The sequence below is a fragment of the Vulpes vulpes genome, chromosome 1, assembly GCF_048418805.1.
Source record: "Vulpes vulpes isolate BD-2025 chromosome 1, VulVul3, whole genome shotgun sequence".
NCBI classification, from domain to species: Eukaryota; Metazoa; Chordata; class Mammalia; order Carnivora; family Canidae; genus Vulpes; species Vulpes vulpes.
In genome coordinates, this window is record NC_132780.1 from 5,372,176 (window position 1) to 5,388,353 (window position 16,178).

General features: G+C 59.3%; 2 protein-coding genes across 2 annotated transcripts; both read left to right on the plus strand.

The window, feature by feature from the left end:
- Positions 1 to 536: 536 nt before the first annotated feature.
- Positions 537 to 9,776, plus strand: USF2 (upstream transcription factor 2, c-fos interacting). The gene is made up of 10 exons (XM_072750941.1): positions 537 to 671; positions 935 to 981; positions 1,078 to 1,196; positions 1,319 to 1,519; positions 1,948 to 2,098; positions 2,222 to 2,309; positions 2,593 to 2,651; positions 8,694 to 8,788; positions 8,905 to 9,033; positions 9,133 to 9,776. The coding sequence occupies exons 1-10, from the start codon at positions 610 to 612 to the stop codon at positions 9,220 to 9,222; spliced, it is 1,041 nt and encodes a 346-aa protein (XP_072607042.1). The 5' UTR covers positions 537 to 609; the 3' UTR covers positions 9,223 to 9,776.
- A 2,225-nt stretch (positions 9,777 to 12,001) lies between these two features.
- On the plus strand, positions 12,002 to 13,271 carry HAMP (hepcidin antimicrobial peptide). The gene is made up of 3 exons (XM_025989465.2): positions 12,002 to 12,167; positions 12,882 to 12,941; positions 13,038 to 13,271. The coding sequence occupies exons 1-3, from the start codon at positions 12,081 to 12,083 to the stop codon at positions 13,146 to 13,148; spliced, it is 258 nt and encodes an 85-aa protein (XP_025845250.1). The 5' UTR covers positions 12,002 to 12,080; the 3' UTR covers positions 13,149 to 13,271.
- Positions 13,272 to 16,178: the final 2,907 nt, after the last annotated feature.

Here is a 16,178-nt window from a genome sequence, read left to right on the forward strand (position 1 = left end):
CCGGGGGCTGCCCTCCCCCCGCGCGCGTCGGCCCCGGGCTCGCGCCGCCGCCGCCGCCGCCGCCGCCGCCGCGCGCGCGCAGCTCAAGTAAAGGAGGAAAAAAAAGGAGGAAAAAATAGAAAGCCGCGGCGGCTGCAGCAGCGATCCGCCGCCGGACGGGGCCAGGCCGGGCGGCGGACGCGCGAGCCGGCGAGCCGGGGGGCAGGCGGCAGCCATCCGGGGCGGGCCGGGTTCAAAAAAAAGTCGCGGCAGCGGCGGCCGCTGCGCAGGGAAGGAGGCCCGAGGGCCGCGTGCAGCGGGCGGGGGGCGGCCGCGCGGCGTCCCGGAGCCGGGAGCCGCCGGGAGCCGGCGGGCGGGCGGGCGGAGGCGGCGGCGGCGGCTGCAGGAGCGGCGGCGGCGGCGGCGGCGGCGGCGGCATCTCCTCCTCACATGACCCCACTGTTTGTCCCCGTGATCAGCGCGAGCGGCTCCCGTGTCTCCTCCGTCCCCTCCTGCCGCGCGGCGTGAGCGCCGGGCTCGGGGCCCCCCCGGCCGCCCGCCCCCTCCCCTCCCTCCCCTCCCCTCCCCTCCCCCCCCGGGCCCCGCGCCCCCCCCGCCCCCACCCCCCCCATGGACATGCTGGACCCGGGTCTGGATCCCGCTGCCTCGGCCACCGCTGCCGCCGCCGCCAGGTAAGAGCGCCGGCCGGCCCGTGCCCCCGCGCGCCCCGGCCCCGGCCCCGGCCCCTCGGCCCGCCGGCCGGGCCGCCATGATCCCGAGCGGCCGCCGGGCCCGGCTCAAAATGGAGGCTGCGAGGGAGGGGGGCCCGCGCCGGCACCCTCGGGCCCGGTCCCCGCGGGCCCCGACGCCGCCCCGGGCCGGGCGGGACGGGGCCGTGCACGGGGCCACGGGCGGGGGCGGGCCTGACCCCGGCTTCCCCCCGTCCTGCCCGCAGCCACGACAAGGGACCCGAGGCGGAGGAGGGCGTCGAGCTGCAGGAAGGTGAGTGCGCGCGGGGCCCACCGGGGCCGCGGCCGGGTCGGGGGTCCGGGGCGCCCGGGCCGCGTGACCACTGACCCCCCCCACCCCCCCCGGCAGGCGGGGACGGGCCTGGGGCGGAGGAGCAGACGGCGGTGGCCATCGCCAGCGTCCAGCAGGCGGCGTTTGGCGACCACAACATCCAGTACCAGTTCCGCACAGAGAATAATGGAGGACAGGTGAGGCGGACGGGCCGGGCCGGGGAGCGGCGGCGGCGGCGGCGGGGAGGGGCGCGACCCGGCCGCGGCCCGGACCCGGACCCGGAGCCGGAGCCGAGCCGCTGCTCTGCCGCCCCCTGCAGGTGACGTACCGCGTCGTCCAGGTGACTGATGGTCAGCTGGATGGCCAAGGCGACGCGGCGGGCGCCGTCAGCGTCGTGTCCACGGCCGCCTTCGCGGGGGGGCAGCAGGCTGTGACCCAGGTGGGTGTGGATGGGGCGGCCCAGCGCCCTGGCCCCACTGCCGCCTCTGTGCCCCCAGGGCCCGCAGCGCCCTTCCCGCTGGTAGGTGCCCACCGCCCCGGGGGGCTGGCCGGGACACGATGCTGTGCTTGGGAATCCCCAGGGGGCGGGGCAAGGGAGACACCGATGCTGCCTTTGGGCCGTCAGGCGGTGTGGGTCGAATCCCAGCTCTGCAAGGTCAAACTTGGGTTGGGAGCGTTGGAAGACCTTTTTTTTTTTTTTTTTTTTCCTTCTGTAAAATGGGAGTGAAGGGAACAGGAAAGTCTCTTAGAGATAAAAGCGGATCGAGGTATCAAGCGATTGCAGGGGATCTGCTGAGCTCCCGGGCTAGGAGACAGGACGGAGGGGCACACGTGGCCGTTGTTTCCCGTCCTCCAGAGGATGCGGTGAACCATGGGCCGCGGCAGCAAGGGGACCAGTCGGCCAACAAAGATGGCTAAGGGTGGCCTCTGTGTCCTCCTACTCCCCAGGCCGTAATCCAAAATCCCTTCAGCAATGGCGGCAGCCCGGCAGCTGAGGCTGTCAGTGGGGAGGCCCGGTTTGCCTATTTCCCAGCATCCAGTGTGGGAGATACCACAGCTGTGTCCGTACAGACCACAGACCAGAGCTTGCAGGCCGGAGGTAAAGGGAGGAAGGGGCCAGGGCGGAAGGCAGGGGAGGCAGCAGGCCTAGCAGGGAGGGAAGCCCCCCAACTGGTTCTGGCTGCCCCCCTAGTTTTCACGCTAACTCCTGCTTTTGCTGCAGGCCAGTTCTATGTCATGATGACGCCACAGGACGTGCTTCAGACAGGAACGCAGAGGACAATTGCACCCCGGACGCACCCCTACTCCCCGTAAGTGCGGGACACCTGGGCCCAGAAATGGGGGACCCTGGGAGGGTCTGGTGTGAGGGGGCCAAAGGAAGGGAAGGTGTTCTGGGATGGGAGCCAGACAGTTGAGCACAGAGCAAACAGCGTATTTTTTGGCCTTTTCTGCTTCTTGAATATAAATAATTAGCGTTCTTCTCTTTTTGCGTAAGAGTTTATCTCACAGAGGTAATTTTAAGTCTGACATCTTAATAGATGTTTAGACAAACGGGACCTGAGAGAACGTATGCCCATTTCGTTCCTCTTCTAGGAAAATTGACGGAACCAGAACACCACGGGATGAAAGAAGGAGGGCCCAGCACAATGAAGGTAAGGTCAGGATGGAGTTCCTGGGCTCCACGGGCACATCTGGGTCCAGTGCTTGGTGTCCCGGATCACTGGCACACCATAAGTGCATGAGAGGTGTTTGTTGGATGCTGGAGAAGGAGAAATAGGTAGAAGTGCGTTGTCAGGAACGTAGGCAGGAGGTGCGATCCGGAAGGCATTTTGTCACGCTGGTTAGTGATCTTGAATTCACAGTCAACGTCTGAAATGGCAAATTTCACGTTCACATACAGAGTTTCTGCTTCTCTTGACAAATCAGTCTGATTTGGTTTCCCTAGAACTTTCCCGTTGGCAGCTGTTGAGTTTGAGTCCCTCCTTCCTCCATTCCCCTGCCACCTGACTTCCAGAAGCAGCTCTGGTGTGCCGGGGAACACACCTGAGATTGAAGCTCCCGGAAGCCGTGCCTCTGGCTGGCCGAGGCCAGAGCATCATGCTCTTCCGGGAAGCACCACATCCTACCCTCAGGTCCTTTTGGCCCTCGGTGCTGTCCCTCAGTCCTCCAACCCTCCCCTGCCCCCAGTCGGTAGCCACTGCAGTGGAAGAGGTAGCGTGCGAGTCCAGGGGAACATTTACACCCAGACAGTCGTGTCTCAGCAAATGTTTCCTGAAGGTGGTTCTAGGCTGGGCAGTGTGCACCCAGGCCAGGTCTGGACCCTGGTCTGCAGTGTCAAGGAGGCTGAAAGGAGTTGAGGCTGGTGTCTTCCCAGGAGAGCTGACCTTCGTTCGGGAGTGCCTTTTAGGCAGAGGGGAGCACAGGCTGGAGGAAGTGCAGAGTGGGACAGGGGACCAGGGAGGACTCAGGAAGGCATTGAATGTCAGGGTGACGCCCCGAGAGCCTGAAAGCGTTCGGCTGGCTGTGGGTCTTTGCGGCTATGATCTGAGCAGCTCACTGAGCTCGGCGTTCAGTGTATCTATCTGTACCCCACGTCTGCCTGGGTTTTAGGCCCTCGGGTACCGCAGATGATAGAACAGATGAGGTCTTGGCTCTCGCAGCGCTCGTTGTGGTGGGAAAGACAGATTACACCAAGCTCCAGGGGTGTGGGGTAACATGGGCCCCAAGAAGGAAGATAAAGCTGCGAGGGAAGGTGGAGAGTGATGGCGGCGTGGGCTCCGTAGGCCTCTCTGAGAGGTGACATGGGAGCAGAGGCCTGAACGGGCCAACCAGGTCCCTGGAGAAGAGTCGCAGGCAGAGGGACGGGCAAGTGCAGCCAGGCCAGAACCGGAACAGACTCGATGTGTTTGAAAAAGAGCAGGATTCACAGAAGGAAAGAGGAAGTTGGTGGAGTTTCCGGAGGGCTGGCCGGGTCATGTGGGGCCTTGTAAGACCAGCATTCCTACTCCGGGGTTTTAGTCTAACTGGAGGGGAAGCCAGCAGAGGGGTTTGTGTACAGAGGCTGGATGGTAAGAGTGATGGGACACCAGAGGCTGGGAGCGTGGGAGGTGACTGCGGATGCTGGCCTGAGACAGGGCACGGCAGGATGTAGGGGAGTGCGTCTGGGAGAAGATTCCAAGGCCAGAGAAGCGGGGTTTCATGATGGTGTCAGGTTGGTTTGGAAGGAAGGGGGAGAGCCTGAGTGTGGTTGGTGTGTCTGGGGGCGTCCCGGCTGCTTCTCAGTCCCTGCACCTGCCCAGTGCTGTGTAAGGTGGTGTTTGCATGACTACTAACTGGGGCTCGTGGCGAGTTCAGCCCGTCCAGACGCACGAGGCCCCTAGTGGTGCCACGTGCCACCTGCTAAGGCCACTGCAGACACCTGGGGGGTCCCATCCAGCCACCGTCCACCCTCCCCCTTTCACCAGCTAAGTCTCTCTGCCAGGTCTTGAATGTTTCTCATCCTCCAGAAGACAGCGATCTTTCTCCGCACCTGTCCTAACATTCCAGCTGCACCCGCTCTCTCTCCTAACCTGTGCCGTCCCACCCACCCTCTGCCCATCTCCCTGTACCTTGGCAGTCTGGCTCAATTCTCTACCAAAAGAGGTCTGTCTGAGGTCACCCGTGACGACCTCATTGCCAAATCCACTGGCTCCCTTTCCTGTCTTTGCTCCAACCATCTGACCCTGCCTGTTCCCCTTTCGGGAATGTTCCTTTATGCTTTACTCGTTCTGCTCTTCCTGCCCGGCCTGCTCCTCAAAGCAGAGCTCCCCAGTAGCTCCGGGAAGCTTGTTAACAGTCACGAGCTCCAGGGCTGTCCTCTCTAGGTTCTGAACGAGTAGATCAGAGGGGGGCCCAGGAGCCTGTATTTCAACAAGGTGCCCTGGTGATTCTTCCCATTGGAGAGGCTGGGAAACTGCTTTGATTGTTGGCATCCCTTAAGGTCTGGCCTTCAGGAGAGTTGAAACCTTAGGCCCAGGGATGGGCAACACCCCCAAAGCCTATCCCCAACTGTAGGTACCCATCATTGCTCTAGAAAGGAGTATGTGATTCGGACAAGGTGAGAACCGCTCCTTGGAGTCCTCCCAGGGCTCCCCCTCACCCCAGACCCTGGCTGTGTGCAAAGCTGTTCTATTCCATTCTTCTCTCTTGAACTCCAGACCCATATCTTGAACTGCCCATTAAAAATCTTCATTTTTAGACGTCCTTAGACACTTCATACTCAATTGTCCAAAACAAGCACAGCACCCCCGCCGCCCCCCAAACTTCCCAAAGGCTCCCATGCAACATTTCTTTTTCCAGAGTGGTAAAAGGCACCCCTGTCAGAATTACCCAAGCTAGAACCGAAAGCCAGGGCCACCCTGCTCTGTCCCTTCTCCTTCCCTCATGTCCTCGAACCCCAAGATTCTGTGCTGCAGTGGGCCTCAAATCAGCTTCTCTTTCTCCTTTTCCCTCTTTCCCACCGCTTCTTGGGACTGTAGGAGCCCATCCTCAGGCCCCACAGGGAACTGGAGCCCTTGTTGTGCCAGCCCATTGCAGCCGGGTCAGAGTTTGGGCCCACTGTGGCCGGGAGCCTCTGAGGAGCCAAAAATCCACATCTTTAGGTGAAATCTGATTTTTAAATGCAGGATGGATTTGCTTTTTCTATTTCACTAGTTTCTACTCTTAATGTTGCTAATTCATTCCATCTACTTACTTTGGGTTTAATTAGTTGTTTTTTTTTTTTTTTCCTCCTAGCCTTTCAAGATGATTTAAACTTTTCTCTTTTTCCTAACACAAGCCTCTCTAGTTGCAAATTTCACTCCAGTGCTACTTCAGCTGCATCCTATTTGGGATATATTGGTTTTCATTGTCGTTTACTTTAAAATACTTTCCAATTTTCCCCTTGATTTTTTGTTTGACTCATGGGTTATTTAGAAGTACCTTGCTTAATTTCCAAACATTTGTGGGTTTTCTGGATATTTTATTGTTACTGATTTTTAATTTAGTTCTGTTCAGAACTATCAGAAGCGTACTCTTACTGTATAATTTCGGTTATTTGAAATTTGTTGAGATATATTTTATGGCCCTGAATCTGGTCCGTGTTGTGAAAGTTCCCACATGTACTTGAAGAGGCTGTGAATCTCTGCTGTGGTGTGGAGGGTTCCCTCAGCATCAGCTGGGTCAAGGTGCTTGACACTGTTCAGGTTTTCTATCCTGATTTTTTTTGTCTACTTGTTTTATCAGTTACTGAGAGGAATGTTAACATCTCCAAGTATGTCTGGGAGTTTGTCTACTTCTCCCATCTGTCTTGGCCAGATTTTGCTTCTGAATTGTTTTCAATGTTGTATGGCCTAACTGAAGCACTTCTGTGGAGTAGACGTGGCCTGGGTCTTAACTGGTCGTCCTCCATTCCATTTCCAACGTGCCAGGATGGTCTTTCCGAGCCACGGGCCTGACCACCTCCCCATCTGCTTGATGAAAGGGCCCAGACCCATTAGCAGGGCATTCAAGGCCTTCCCAACCTGGCCTTTGCCACCACCTGCCTCCACCCCCTCCAGAGTATTTCCACGGCCCCATTTCTGCATTTCCCACACCTGTCTGCCTGACGCCCCTCAGAAACCAGCCCACATGTTCCATCTCCCATCTTCCTCTGAAGGCCCACCACACCCCAGCCCCTGCAGAAGTCCTTGCCCTTCCCTGGCATTCCCCAGGCACTTGGTACCATCTTCCATCCTAATACATCTGCGGCGTCAGTATCCCCCGTTCCCGCACACCTCACAGGGATGCTGTGAGCACCAGCCAGGCAGAGACCCGAGTCCACCATAGACTCTATGCATGGTTAAGGCAGGCAGCAGGGGCTTATTTTATTTTATTTTATTTATTATTTTATTTTATTTTAATATTAGAGAGTGCACATGTGCACAAGAGAACAGGGGGAGGGGCAGAGGGAGAGAATCTCAAGCCGACTGAACACAGAGCCCGACCCGGAGTTCAATCCCACGACTGAGATCACAACTCCAGCTGGAACCGAGAAAGGAGAGTCCGCTGCTCGACCTACTGAGCTCTCCTGGGCACACTGGGCAGGAAAGCAAACACCAACTACAAAAGTCATGCCCAGCCCCCAGCCCCGCCCTCTGGTGGCCCGAAGGGAGGGATGGCAGGAGACCCCGCACAGCACTGTGGTGCCCCGGCTTGAGAATGCCAGACGGTGTGCAGGGATGTGCAGGCAGCTGAGAAATAGAGCACACTGCTGGGGACCGGGTGGGCGGTGCCGCTGGCCTGGGCCGGATTCTTGGCTCTTCGGTGATTTTTAGCCACAGAATTGGCAGGTTGTAGGACACGGCCATCCTTGGCGGGGAGGTTCAGCTCCCCCCAGCAGTAATGGGGCACTTGGAGGTGGGGAGGGACTGGGTGGCATTGAGCAGACAAAGCCAAGTGCCGAGAGCCCGCAGTAGGATTTGCCTGTTAGGGGCCAGGCATGTTGTTTGTGAGAACAGCAGGGTCAAGGGGCAGGTGCCAGCCTCAGAGGCCATGAGGAGTAAGGGGTGTGATTCTGGCCCACCCTCCTTTTTCACTCACCCCCTTCTGAGACCCCCATCGGCACCGCCCAGCCTGGAGGAAATACTCCTTTGCCCTGCTTTCCAAATCCCACCTATAGGCTTAGTCTCACCACAAATACTACCTACAGTTGTCCATGAGCTGTCCTGGCAGGAGGAGTGAGGGCGTGTGACAGTTGGGGCAGGTGACTGGGCTTTCTTGTGTGTCCACACCAGTGCCTAGTACTGTGCTTGGGAGGTAAGGAAGGTTCTGGCATAGCTTTGCTTCCGTAAGCGCTGAGCCATGGTCTTGGGCTCCAATGCAGGCAGCCCCGAAGCTGCTGTCATAAGGCCATGACATGAGCTGGATGAGAAGCCCTAGAGAGAAGGCACATGCCCCGTCTGAACCGGGGTGGCTGCCACTCAAGCCAGCTGACACTTTGGGTGAGATTGCCGAGTGTAATGGGACAAAATCACAAATCTGGACTTTTCTAAGCAGAGTCCTCCATGAGTTCGCTCGCCCTGGACTTCAGGGTAGGGTTCGCGTTGCCCTTGGGTGGTGCACGCCTGATGGGGCCAGGCCCCTGGGAGCCACAGTGCCGGCCTGGGCAGCTGGGGTCTTGCTGCTTGGGCTCCAGAGGAAGATTTTCACCAGGGGGTGAGACATGGTCAGTCAGTGATTTTAAAGGTGAAGAACCAAAGTTGTGGAGCCCAAGCTCGAGAGGCCTGAGGACCGTGGAAAATCAGGCAGCAGCTGTGGAGGACCAGACAGGGGCACTGGGGTCCCGTGGGAAGGGGCTCTGGCCCATTCTTGCCTCCCAGGAACACGAGCCACAGCTCTGCTTTGCAGAGGCACCAATGATTATGTGAAGTTTTCTAACTTAAATCTTGGCTCAGATTTTTTAAAATATGCCGGTGGGTAAACAAAATGCACCTGCTGCCTCCAGCGTCGATTGTGCCTGAAGGTGTGTGTGTGGCCCCTGAGGCCGCACCGGGTTCCTCTTGAGAGGCAGTGTGAGGGGGTGCCAGCCTCTGGGTCTGCCCTCACCCAGACCTGCCTGGGGCAGGGGGCGGGGGGAGGGAGCCCTTCCTCCTGCCTCACGGTCCCCGCCTGAGCCCCTGCCCTTATTACCCTTGCAGTGGAGCGGAGGCGGAGGGACAAGATCAACAACTGGATCGTCCAACTTTCAAAAATCATTCCAGATTGTAACGCAGACAACAGCAAGACGGGAGCGGTGAGTGCCCCCGGCCCTTTGGGAAAGGGGGGGTTCCTGGGCGCAGGCGCTGTCCCCTGGGGGCTGAGCCCTCCAGCGGTGCCCACCAGCGGTGCTCTTGCCCCTCCACCCCCCAGAGTAAAGGAGGGATCCTGTCAAAGGCCTGCGACTACATCCGGGAGCTGCGCCAAACCAACCAGCGCATGCAGGAGACCTTCAAGGAGGCCGAGCGGCTGCAGATGGACAACGAGCTCCTGCGGCAACAGGTGAGGGGCGGGGCGGGGCGCGGGCCGGGCCGGCCGGGTGCGGGGAGCCAGCCCGCTCCTCGTCCACTGTCCTGTGCCCTGTCGTGTCCTGTGTGCCAGATCGAGGAGCTGAAGAACGAGAACGCCGTGCTCCGCGCCCAGCTGCAGCAGCACAACCTGGAGATGGTGGGCGAGAGTGCGCGGCAGTGACGCCCAGCCCGCGGCGCGGGGGGGCTCCTCTGGCCCCTGCCGCCCCTTCCCCAGCCCTTAGCACAGAGAGGGACAGACGCCCCTCCCCCAGCTGCGTTTTTTTATAGTAGATTTTTAACAAAACGGGGAGAAATAATGCATTTCTGTGGATAAGCTCCCACCGCTCTCCTCAACTTGAGAAGCGATCTCCTCCCTCCCCTGTCTGTCTCCCTTCTCTCGGCCCCCACTAAAGCCCCAGCACTTCTAGTGGTCTCGCCTGGAGGCAAGAGGGAGGAGGACACAGGCCCTGCCCTATCCCGCTGCCTCCTTGGTCTCTAGAGGTACTGAGACAGGGTGCTTTTGGGAAGGAGGGGAGCCTTTAGGGGGGCCACCCCGGGGCCTGGACCTGAGCAGGGAGGCCATGTCCCACCCCACCTCTTGTTTCTGGATCCCTGCTCCCCTTTGAGTGTGTGTGTGTGTTTTAATTTTCTTTATGGAAAAGTGGACGAAAAAATAGAGAGAGAGAGAGAGGTATTTAACTGCAATAAACTGGCCCCATGTGGCCCCGCCTTGTCTGTTTGTGTATCTGTCCATCTCGGGTATGGGGAAGGGGCCCGGGGTCTGTGCGGTGCTCCATGAGGGTGGTCGGTGCCTCGGCTGCTGTTTGTGTGGCTGTGTGCGGGTCCCTGCCATCCTCTCCCACCTGGTCCCCAGGCTGTTGGGCAGACGGGCGGAGAAATTAAGGAATGGATATCCTCTTTGAGGCTCCAGGTGCGCATATGTGGTGTGAGGGCGTGGGAAGCTAGGGTCAAGGACATGGCACATGTGTTTGGAGGAGAGGCTGGGGTCTCTCCTGTCATCTGTTACTAAAAACAGAACTGGCTCCTGACCCTGCCCTTAAGGGGTTGAAGCCCTCCCCTCTGTACCAGCCAATGGTGGGGCCTGGCCTTGAGCCCCCCACCCCCAGGAAGGGCAGATGGCCAGGAAGCCAGGCTTGGCCCGTCAGCCTGTCGCCTCATACTGTGGCTCTGGCGCCTGTACTGTGACCCCTGCCCTGGCTGATGACGAAACCTGGCCTGAGCTGAGATGCAGTGATGCGGGGTAGTGCTGGGGGACACTGCTGCTTCTCCCCATGGGTGAGCGCGGGCCCTTTGCTGCCTTCTGCTGCAGCCCGTGGCCCCATGCAACTCCCTGGATCTAGTCCGGCCGGCCTGGTCACCTGGCTGAGCCCTCCACCCCATCCTAACCCAGATCCTCCCAACTGGTCTTCCCCCTGACAGCCCCGTCTCCCTTTCTTCCTCCATCTGAGGCCGTCTTAGAGCCAAGGTGTGTGCAGCAGGAAGAGCCTCACGTGGGGTGAACGGGAGGCAGAGGGCAGGGAGCAGCCTTCACTCCCTGGACCCCACACCCCCCAGTTTTGTGGGTTTTGAGTGGGCCTTGGCAGTAGTTCAGGGCTGGGAAGAGTGTTCATTCCTTGGCAGCATCGTCCACAGGCTCTCATGCCAGAGCTGACCCGGGTGGTCCCAGAGTGAGTCAGGGAGGCAACATGCCCAAAAGTCTATGTGGAATCAAGGTTCGTGGTTCCCTGGGACATGTGCACCCAAAGACAGTTCAGAGTGGGTAGGAGTGAGGTTGCCACGGTCAGGCAACCTGGTTCATCTCCATCCAGTGACCTGCTGGAGAACCGGCTCCCCAAAAGAAAGGCCCAGGTTTGTAGTGTCAGCCGGTGTCTGTGCTTTAAATAACACCATTGCTGGATGCAAGGTACCAGGGTGATGTCCCGCAACACGCTGCTGGGACGGGGGCGCGTGATCACAGAGCTGTGGGACCCAGGCCTGGCACAGTCCCCTGTGGCCGCCTGTGCTTGTGGGGAGCCGGGAAAGCCAAATGGGGAGAACATGGGCCCCGGGTCAGGTTGTTCACGCTGGAATCCCAGCTCCTGCCTCTGCCTGAGTGAGCTTGGGCAGTTCCCCAATCTCTGCCTCCAGTTCCTCCCAGAAAGTGAAGAAAACAAGTCATGGGGTGGGCATGGTGCTAAGAGGGAGCAGGGTCTGGGCAGCCGGGCCCCTGGGGTCGGTGGCTAAGCAGGCAGCTCGGGCCCCTGAATACAGAGCAGAGCCCAGCACGGGGCAGGCAGGAGCTGCTCAGAGGACAGGTGGCACAGGCTGGGGTAACACAAAAGCGGGTCAGTACGTGTCTGCCGGCATAGGAGAGGCATCCGATGTCAGCCACTGCTAACCCTGGCCCAAAATGCACGGGGACGTTTTCCAGATATATTTTCTGATAACAGAAAACCACACTCGCTGGGGGCTTGTGCCGACACGAGCTGCTTCTGGCTGCCCCAGTGCTTCGTGCCAGGATCCCTGCCGGCGCGAAGGGAGCCTGAAGCAGTAGGAATTGTGCTGGGCACCCCCGAGGGACCCACAAGTGACAGCCAGCCTAGCCTTCCTGTGGACGCGGACATCCGGAAAGAGTGCAGAATAGAGGTCACCTCACCTGCTCATCGACCTGTTCGACTCTTGGGGCAAAGGGGGGACTTTTTTTTCCGCCGTCAACAGATGATGCCATGTCAGGGAAAGTGTTTCCCAGGTGGCTGGCTAGAGGCGTGTGTCTGTGTGTGTCTGTGGCCCCGTCTGCCCCACCCCCTGGACACACCTCTGCTGGCTAAGGGTGACATAACACTGTTCCCTGTCACTCTGTTCCCGCTTATCTCCCGTCTTGTCGGCGCCACCACCTTCTTGGAAATGAGTTAGGACAAAGGGGAGGGGGCTCAGTACCCCCGCCTCCCCCAGAAGGACCCATAAAAGCAACCGAATCGGGGCCCCAGACACCACAGCAAGTCTGAAACCTGACAGCAGGACAGCCAGACGGACGGCACGATGGCCCTGAGCACGCGGATCCAGGCTGCCTGCCTCCTGCTCCTCCTCCTGGCCAGCATGGCCAGTGGCTCAGTCCTTCTGCACCAGGTGAGAGCCCACGGGGCCTGGGCCCGACCTGGCGGCCAAGACTCCAGGAGAGCCAGACCCTGGGGCTGGGGATCCCTTAGCACCACGCAGAGCTCAGGGACGGAAAAGGGGGGACTACGGGCAGCTGCGTGAAGTGCAGGGATAGGACCCTGAGAACCAGGGCCCCGAGCCCCCTCCACCCGATGGACGGGCGGCCCGATGCCACCCCTGCCTGTGTTAAGTCCGATTCTGCACGGTGGGGATCACGCAACGAGCACGGGAGCCGAGAGAAGAGTTTTGCTCTCGCGGAGCTTACGTCTCGGTCAGGGAATTCGTGACCAGTTCAAACAAGGTGACTGTTTTAGTAAATGCTCTTCATGAGTAACGGAAAATTATGATGCTAGGAGAGCGACCACAAGGGGGGCCCTGCAGGCTTTCCCTCTGAGAAGGCCAGTGGAACGGAACCGAGTGGATGCTGTTGCAGGCAGGGGTGGCATCGGGCTGGGAGGGCGCTGTCCCCAAAAGAGTAGCTGTGGAGAGAGACGGAGACACACCTGGGATGTCTAGAGGAGGCGCTGCCCGAGGGAAGGGGAGAAGCTGCACCGTAGGGCCGCTCCCGGGACACCAGTTGAGCCCCGGGACACCGACACTTGGGCGGCAGGTGGTGGGTTGAGGGGCAGGTGGGCGAGCTCCCCCGGGCCCTGGCCATGCTCACCACCCCTTCTGCTCCCGCAGACAGGACAGCTCACAGACCTCCGAGCCCAGGACACAGCTGGAGCCGAGGCGGGCCTGCCGGTGAGAGCACCTGCCCCCCTCTGAGCCTCCCCCGGCCTCCCCTGCGCCCCAGCTCCCATCTCTGGATGGGAGCTCACTCTCCCTTCCTCCCTGCAGCCCACGCTCCAGCTCCGGAGGCTAAGGAGGCGAGACACCCACTTCCCCATCTGCATATTCTGCTGCGGCTGCTGTAAAACACCGAAGTGTGGGTTCTGCTGCAGGACGTAGAGCGCCCCGGCCGCCCCCCTCCCCGGTCCCCCCCTCCACTCCGTATTTATTCCTGCCTCGCCCTCCACCCCTCGGTGACCAGACTTGGAATAAAATGGCTGGTTCTGTCTGCTGTTTTCCATACTAGCGCGTCCACTGTCCTTTCTTCCCGCCCCAGGCCTGCGCCGGAGGTTGGTTTCGGGCCCGGCCTGGGCAGGGCCAGCACTCGGGAGGGCGTACGGGCTCGGCGTGGACGGGGCTTGGCGCGGAGGCTCGGGGAAGGAAATCTGTTTCCTGTTCTTCCCTTCCTCCCCCTCTTCAGAAGCCCTAGAATCTCTGCTGCAAGAGCAGGGCCTGGAAGTTAAACCAAGTTTCCTCTCCTTGAAGTTTTCTTGAGACAAGGGTAACGGATTCAGAGTCCTCACAAGGGTGCTCACAGCAAGGTCCGGGGAACCCCTGGCAGGGCTCCACTGGGTGGAAACCACTAAGATGTTACTTGCCTCCCTCCCTCGCCTCTGTCATGAGTGTACAGGCCCTGCGATGTGGGGTCACCTCACCGCTCTGACGATGACGGCTTGGGTGCTCGTGCGCCTTGGGCCTTAAAAACGTCCCAGTCTGTTTTCCGATACAGTAAGCAGCTGTCGATCAAACCCACTTGAGCAGAAGTATTTTGGGGTGCCCTCCATAATTCTGCAGAGCATAAAGGGGTCCTGGCACCAAGAAGTTGGAGAACCGCTGGCCTTCCAGGCAGACACAGTGAAGGAGTAGGGGGCAGTGGCTTGGTTTCAGGGGAGCGCAGGAAGCTACATCCTCTCAGGGAGGACACGCCAGCCCTGAGATGTGCTGGAGAATATCTCTCACCTCCACAAGGAGGTCAGCTCCCTCCCAATCTTCTCGAAACCGTATCCCTCTCAATTCATCCCATTTCCCCACTTTTGACAGAGACAGAGACAGCATTTGTCTCTTCTTACTCCCTAAGAACACGTCAGCACAGGCATGGTGATGAACGGCCTTGGCTCTTGGGCCCCAGTGTCACATATGGATAGGGAAGCCTGGGTTAGATGGTTAGGGGGACCAGGAGATGGCTGTCATGGCCAAAGGCAGGCCAAACATGGTTAGAGCTTCTTCTCAAGAGAAGGCAGCCATGTTGATTTTTAGGTGAAATTTCCTGATTTTTAAAATATCGCCAACTGATTAAAGGGATTTTATTTTTTAAATCAACACTCTGGGAGCCAAACTAAACCCAGCTGGGAGCCAGATCAATCCCGTCCACCACCCTCTGTCTTGTAAGCCACAAGAGGCCCATTGCCTGGAGAGGTTTTTCTGAATGGAGGCTGAAGGGTGGGGAGAGGAAGGCAGGTGGACAGCTTGGCCTCCCATGAGCTTCCGGACCTTGCAGACATCTTCGTTCCACTCTGCAACCCCGCCTCCTCATCTGAGAAAGGAGAAGTTTCTGCAGTGTTCAGCTCCTCAGGCTGCACAGCTGCTTATGACTTATGAGCTGAGTTGTGTGTGTCGCCCGTCTCCCAGATTTAAATGTTGAAGTCCCAGCTCCCAGCCCCTCAGATTGCAACCTGATTTGGAAATGGGGTCTTTATAGAGATAATCAAGTTAAAATGAGGTCAGTAGGTTGGACCCTAATCCAGTTGGACTGGTATCCTTATACAAAGCGGGGATTTGGACAGAGGCCTCTGTGAACACCATGGGAATGCCATGTGAACATGAAGACCGTCATCTATAAGCCAAAGGGAGAAACCTAGAACAGATCCCTCCCCACAGTGCTCAGAAGAATCAACCCTGCCAATATCTTGACGTCAGACTGTGACCTCCAGCACTGCGAGACAATAAGTTCTGTTTTTAGGCCACCCAGTCTGTGGTGCTCTCTCACAGCAGCCCTAACACACCTGCCCCATTGAGAGGGCTCTGCTGGATTGGAGTGGTGGCTCCCCCTTCGGACAGGCCCAGGCTCCCCAGCGCCCCATCCTCCTGTGGCCCAGGGACCTGGGATTGCAGATTTCAGCGGTAGTTGCCAGTGCTGCCTGTGGACACACTTGCCCATGCACCCCTCCCCCAGGGTCAGCCTTCCATCCACACCTAGAGAGGCGATGGACTCCCAAACTGCATAGGCACATGACCCCAAGGGGGTTGGTGTCGAGGCTGAAGGCTGTGACCCAGGAGTACCCCAGGAGCTCGACATCCTCCTCCAAAGCCCAGGCACCAAGGCCCCTCTCTTCTCCAGGACCCAGGCGTTCAAGCCCCACCCCACTCTCAATGGGCCTTTGTCCCTGCCTGGGAAAGGCACGGGCAGAGTCTGACATCATGAAGCCTGAGGTGGGGGTGGGAACCCCCTCCCCCTCTATCCAGCTTTCTCTGACTCCACACACCCCAGTCTGAGGGATTTCCCTGCCCCTCACCCTCCCCAGTCCGGCCGGGTTCTCCCTTGGGAGAGAGGACCCCCTCCTTCTCCCCCAAAACTGCTCTGCCCTGAAGGACAGAAGATGCTCCAGCGTGACTCAACAGCTCGTGGTCAAACCATGACTACGCCTGATCACAGAACCATCGGCTCCCTCTGCCGCCCCCACACTCAAGCACATTGCAAGGGTCATGACCGATGGGAGGGGTGGGGGCGGGAGGAGGATCACTGTGGAATCCGGAGTCTGCACACAGTGGGTCCTCATCCAGCTCGAAGGGTAAACAGAGCCCTCTATAAGCCCCACTGAGCACAGGCACTGTCCTAGGGGACAGAGGGCAGAGCAGACAGGCAGAAACCCTGGCCTCTGGGAGCTCCTGTGGGGGCAGAGAAGGAGGGTGCCCAGAGGGCAATGGGCAGATGTGCGGAGGGCTGTGGGCAGCGTCTGGGTGGAGGGGCTTGGCTGCGTGAGCCGGGCAGGGCAGGCTTCCAGACAAAGTGGCATCCGGGTGGGGAGCCTGTAGGATGTGCAGGCTGTGGCCTGTGGCAGAGTGGGGTATGGGATGGCGTGGGGGTCCAGGAGGAAGGAACGAGAGCAAAGGTCTGCAGCCAGAAGGTGCCGCTGGTGTTTGAGGAATAAG

Coding starts and splice junctions, on each gene's coding strand:
- HAMP (XM_025989465.2), top strand. CDS start 12,081: ATGGCCCTGAGCACGCGGATCCAGGCTGCCTGCCTCCTGCTCCTCCTC. Junction 12,168..12,881: donor GCTCAGTCCTTCTGCACCAG/GTGAGAGCCCAC, acceptor CTGCTCCCGCAG/ACAGGACAGCTCACAGACCT. Junction 12,942..13,037: donor GAGCCGAGGCGGGCCTGCCG/GTGAGAGCACCT, acceptor TCCTCCCTGCAG/CCCACGCTCCAGCTCCGGAG.
- USF2 (XM_072750941.1), top strand. CDS start 610: ATGGACATGCTGGACCCGGGTCTGGATCCCGCTGCCTCGGCCACCGCT. Junction 2,099..2,221: donor CCAGAGCTTGCAGGCCGGAG/GTAAAGGGAGGA, acceptor CTTTTGCTGCAG/GCCAGTTCTATGTCATGATG. Junction 9,034..9,132: donor ACGAGCTCCTGCGGCAACAG/GTGAGGGGCGGG, acceptor CCTGTGTGCCAG/ATCGAGGAGCTGAAGAACGA.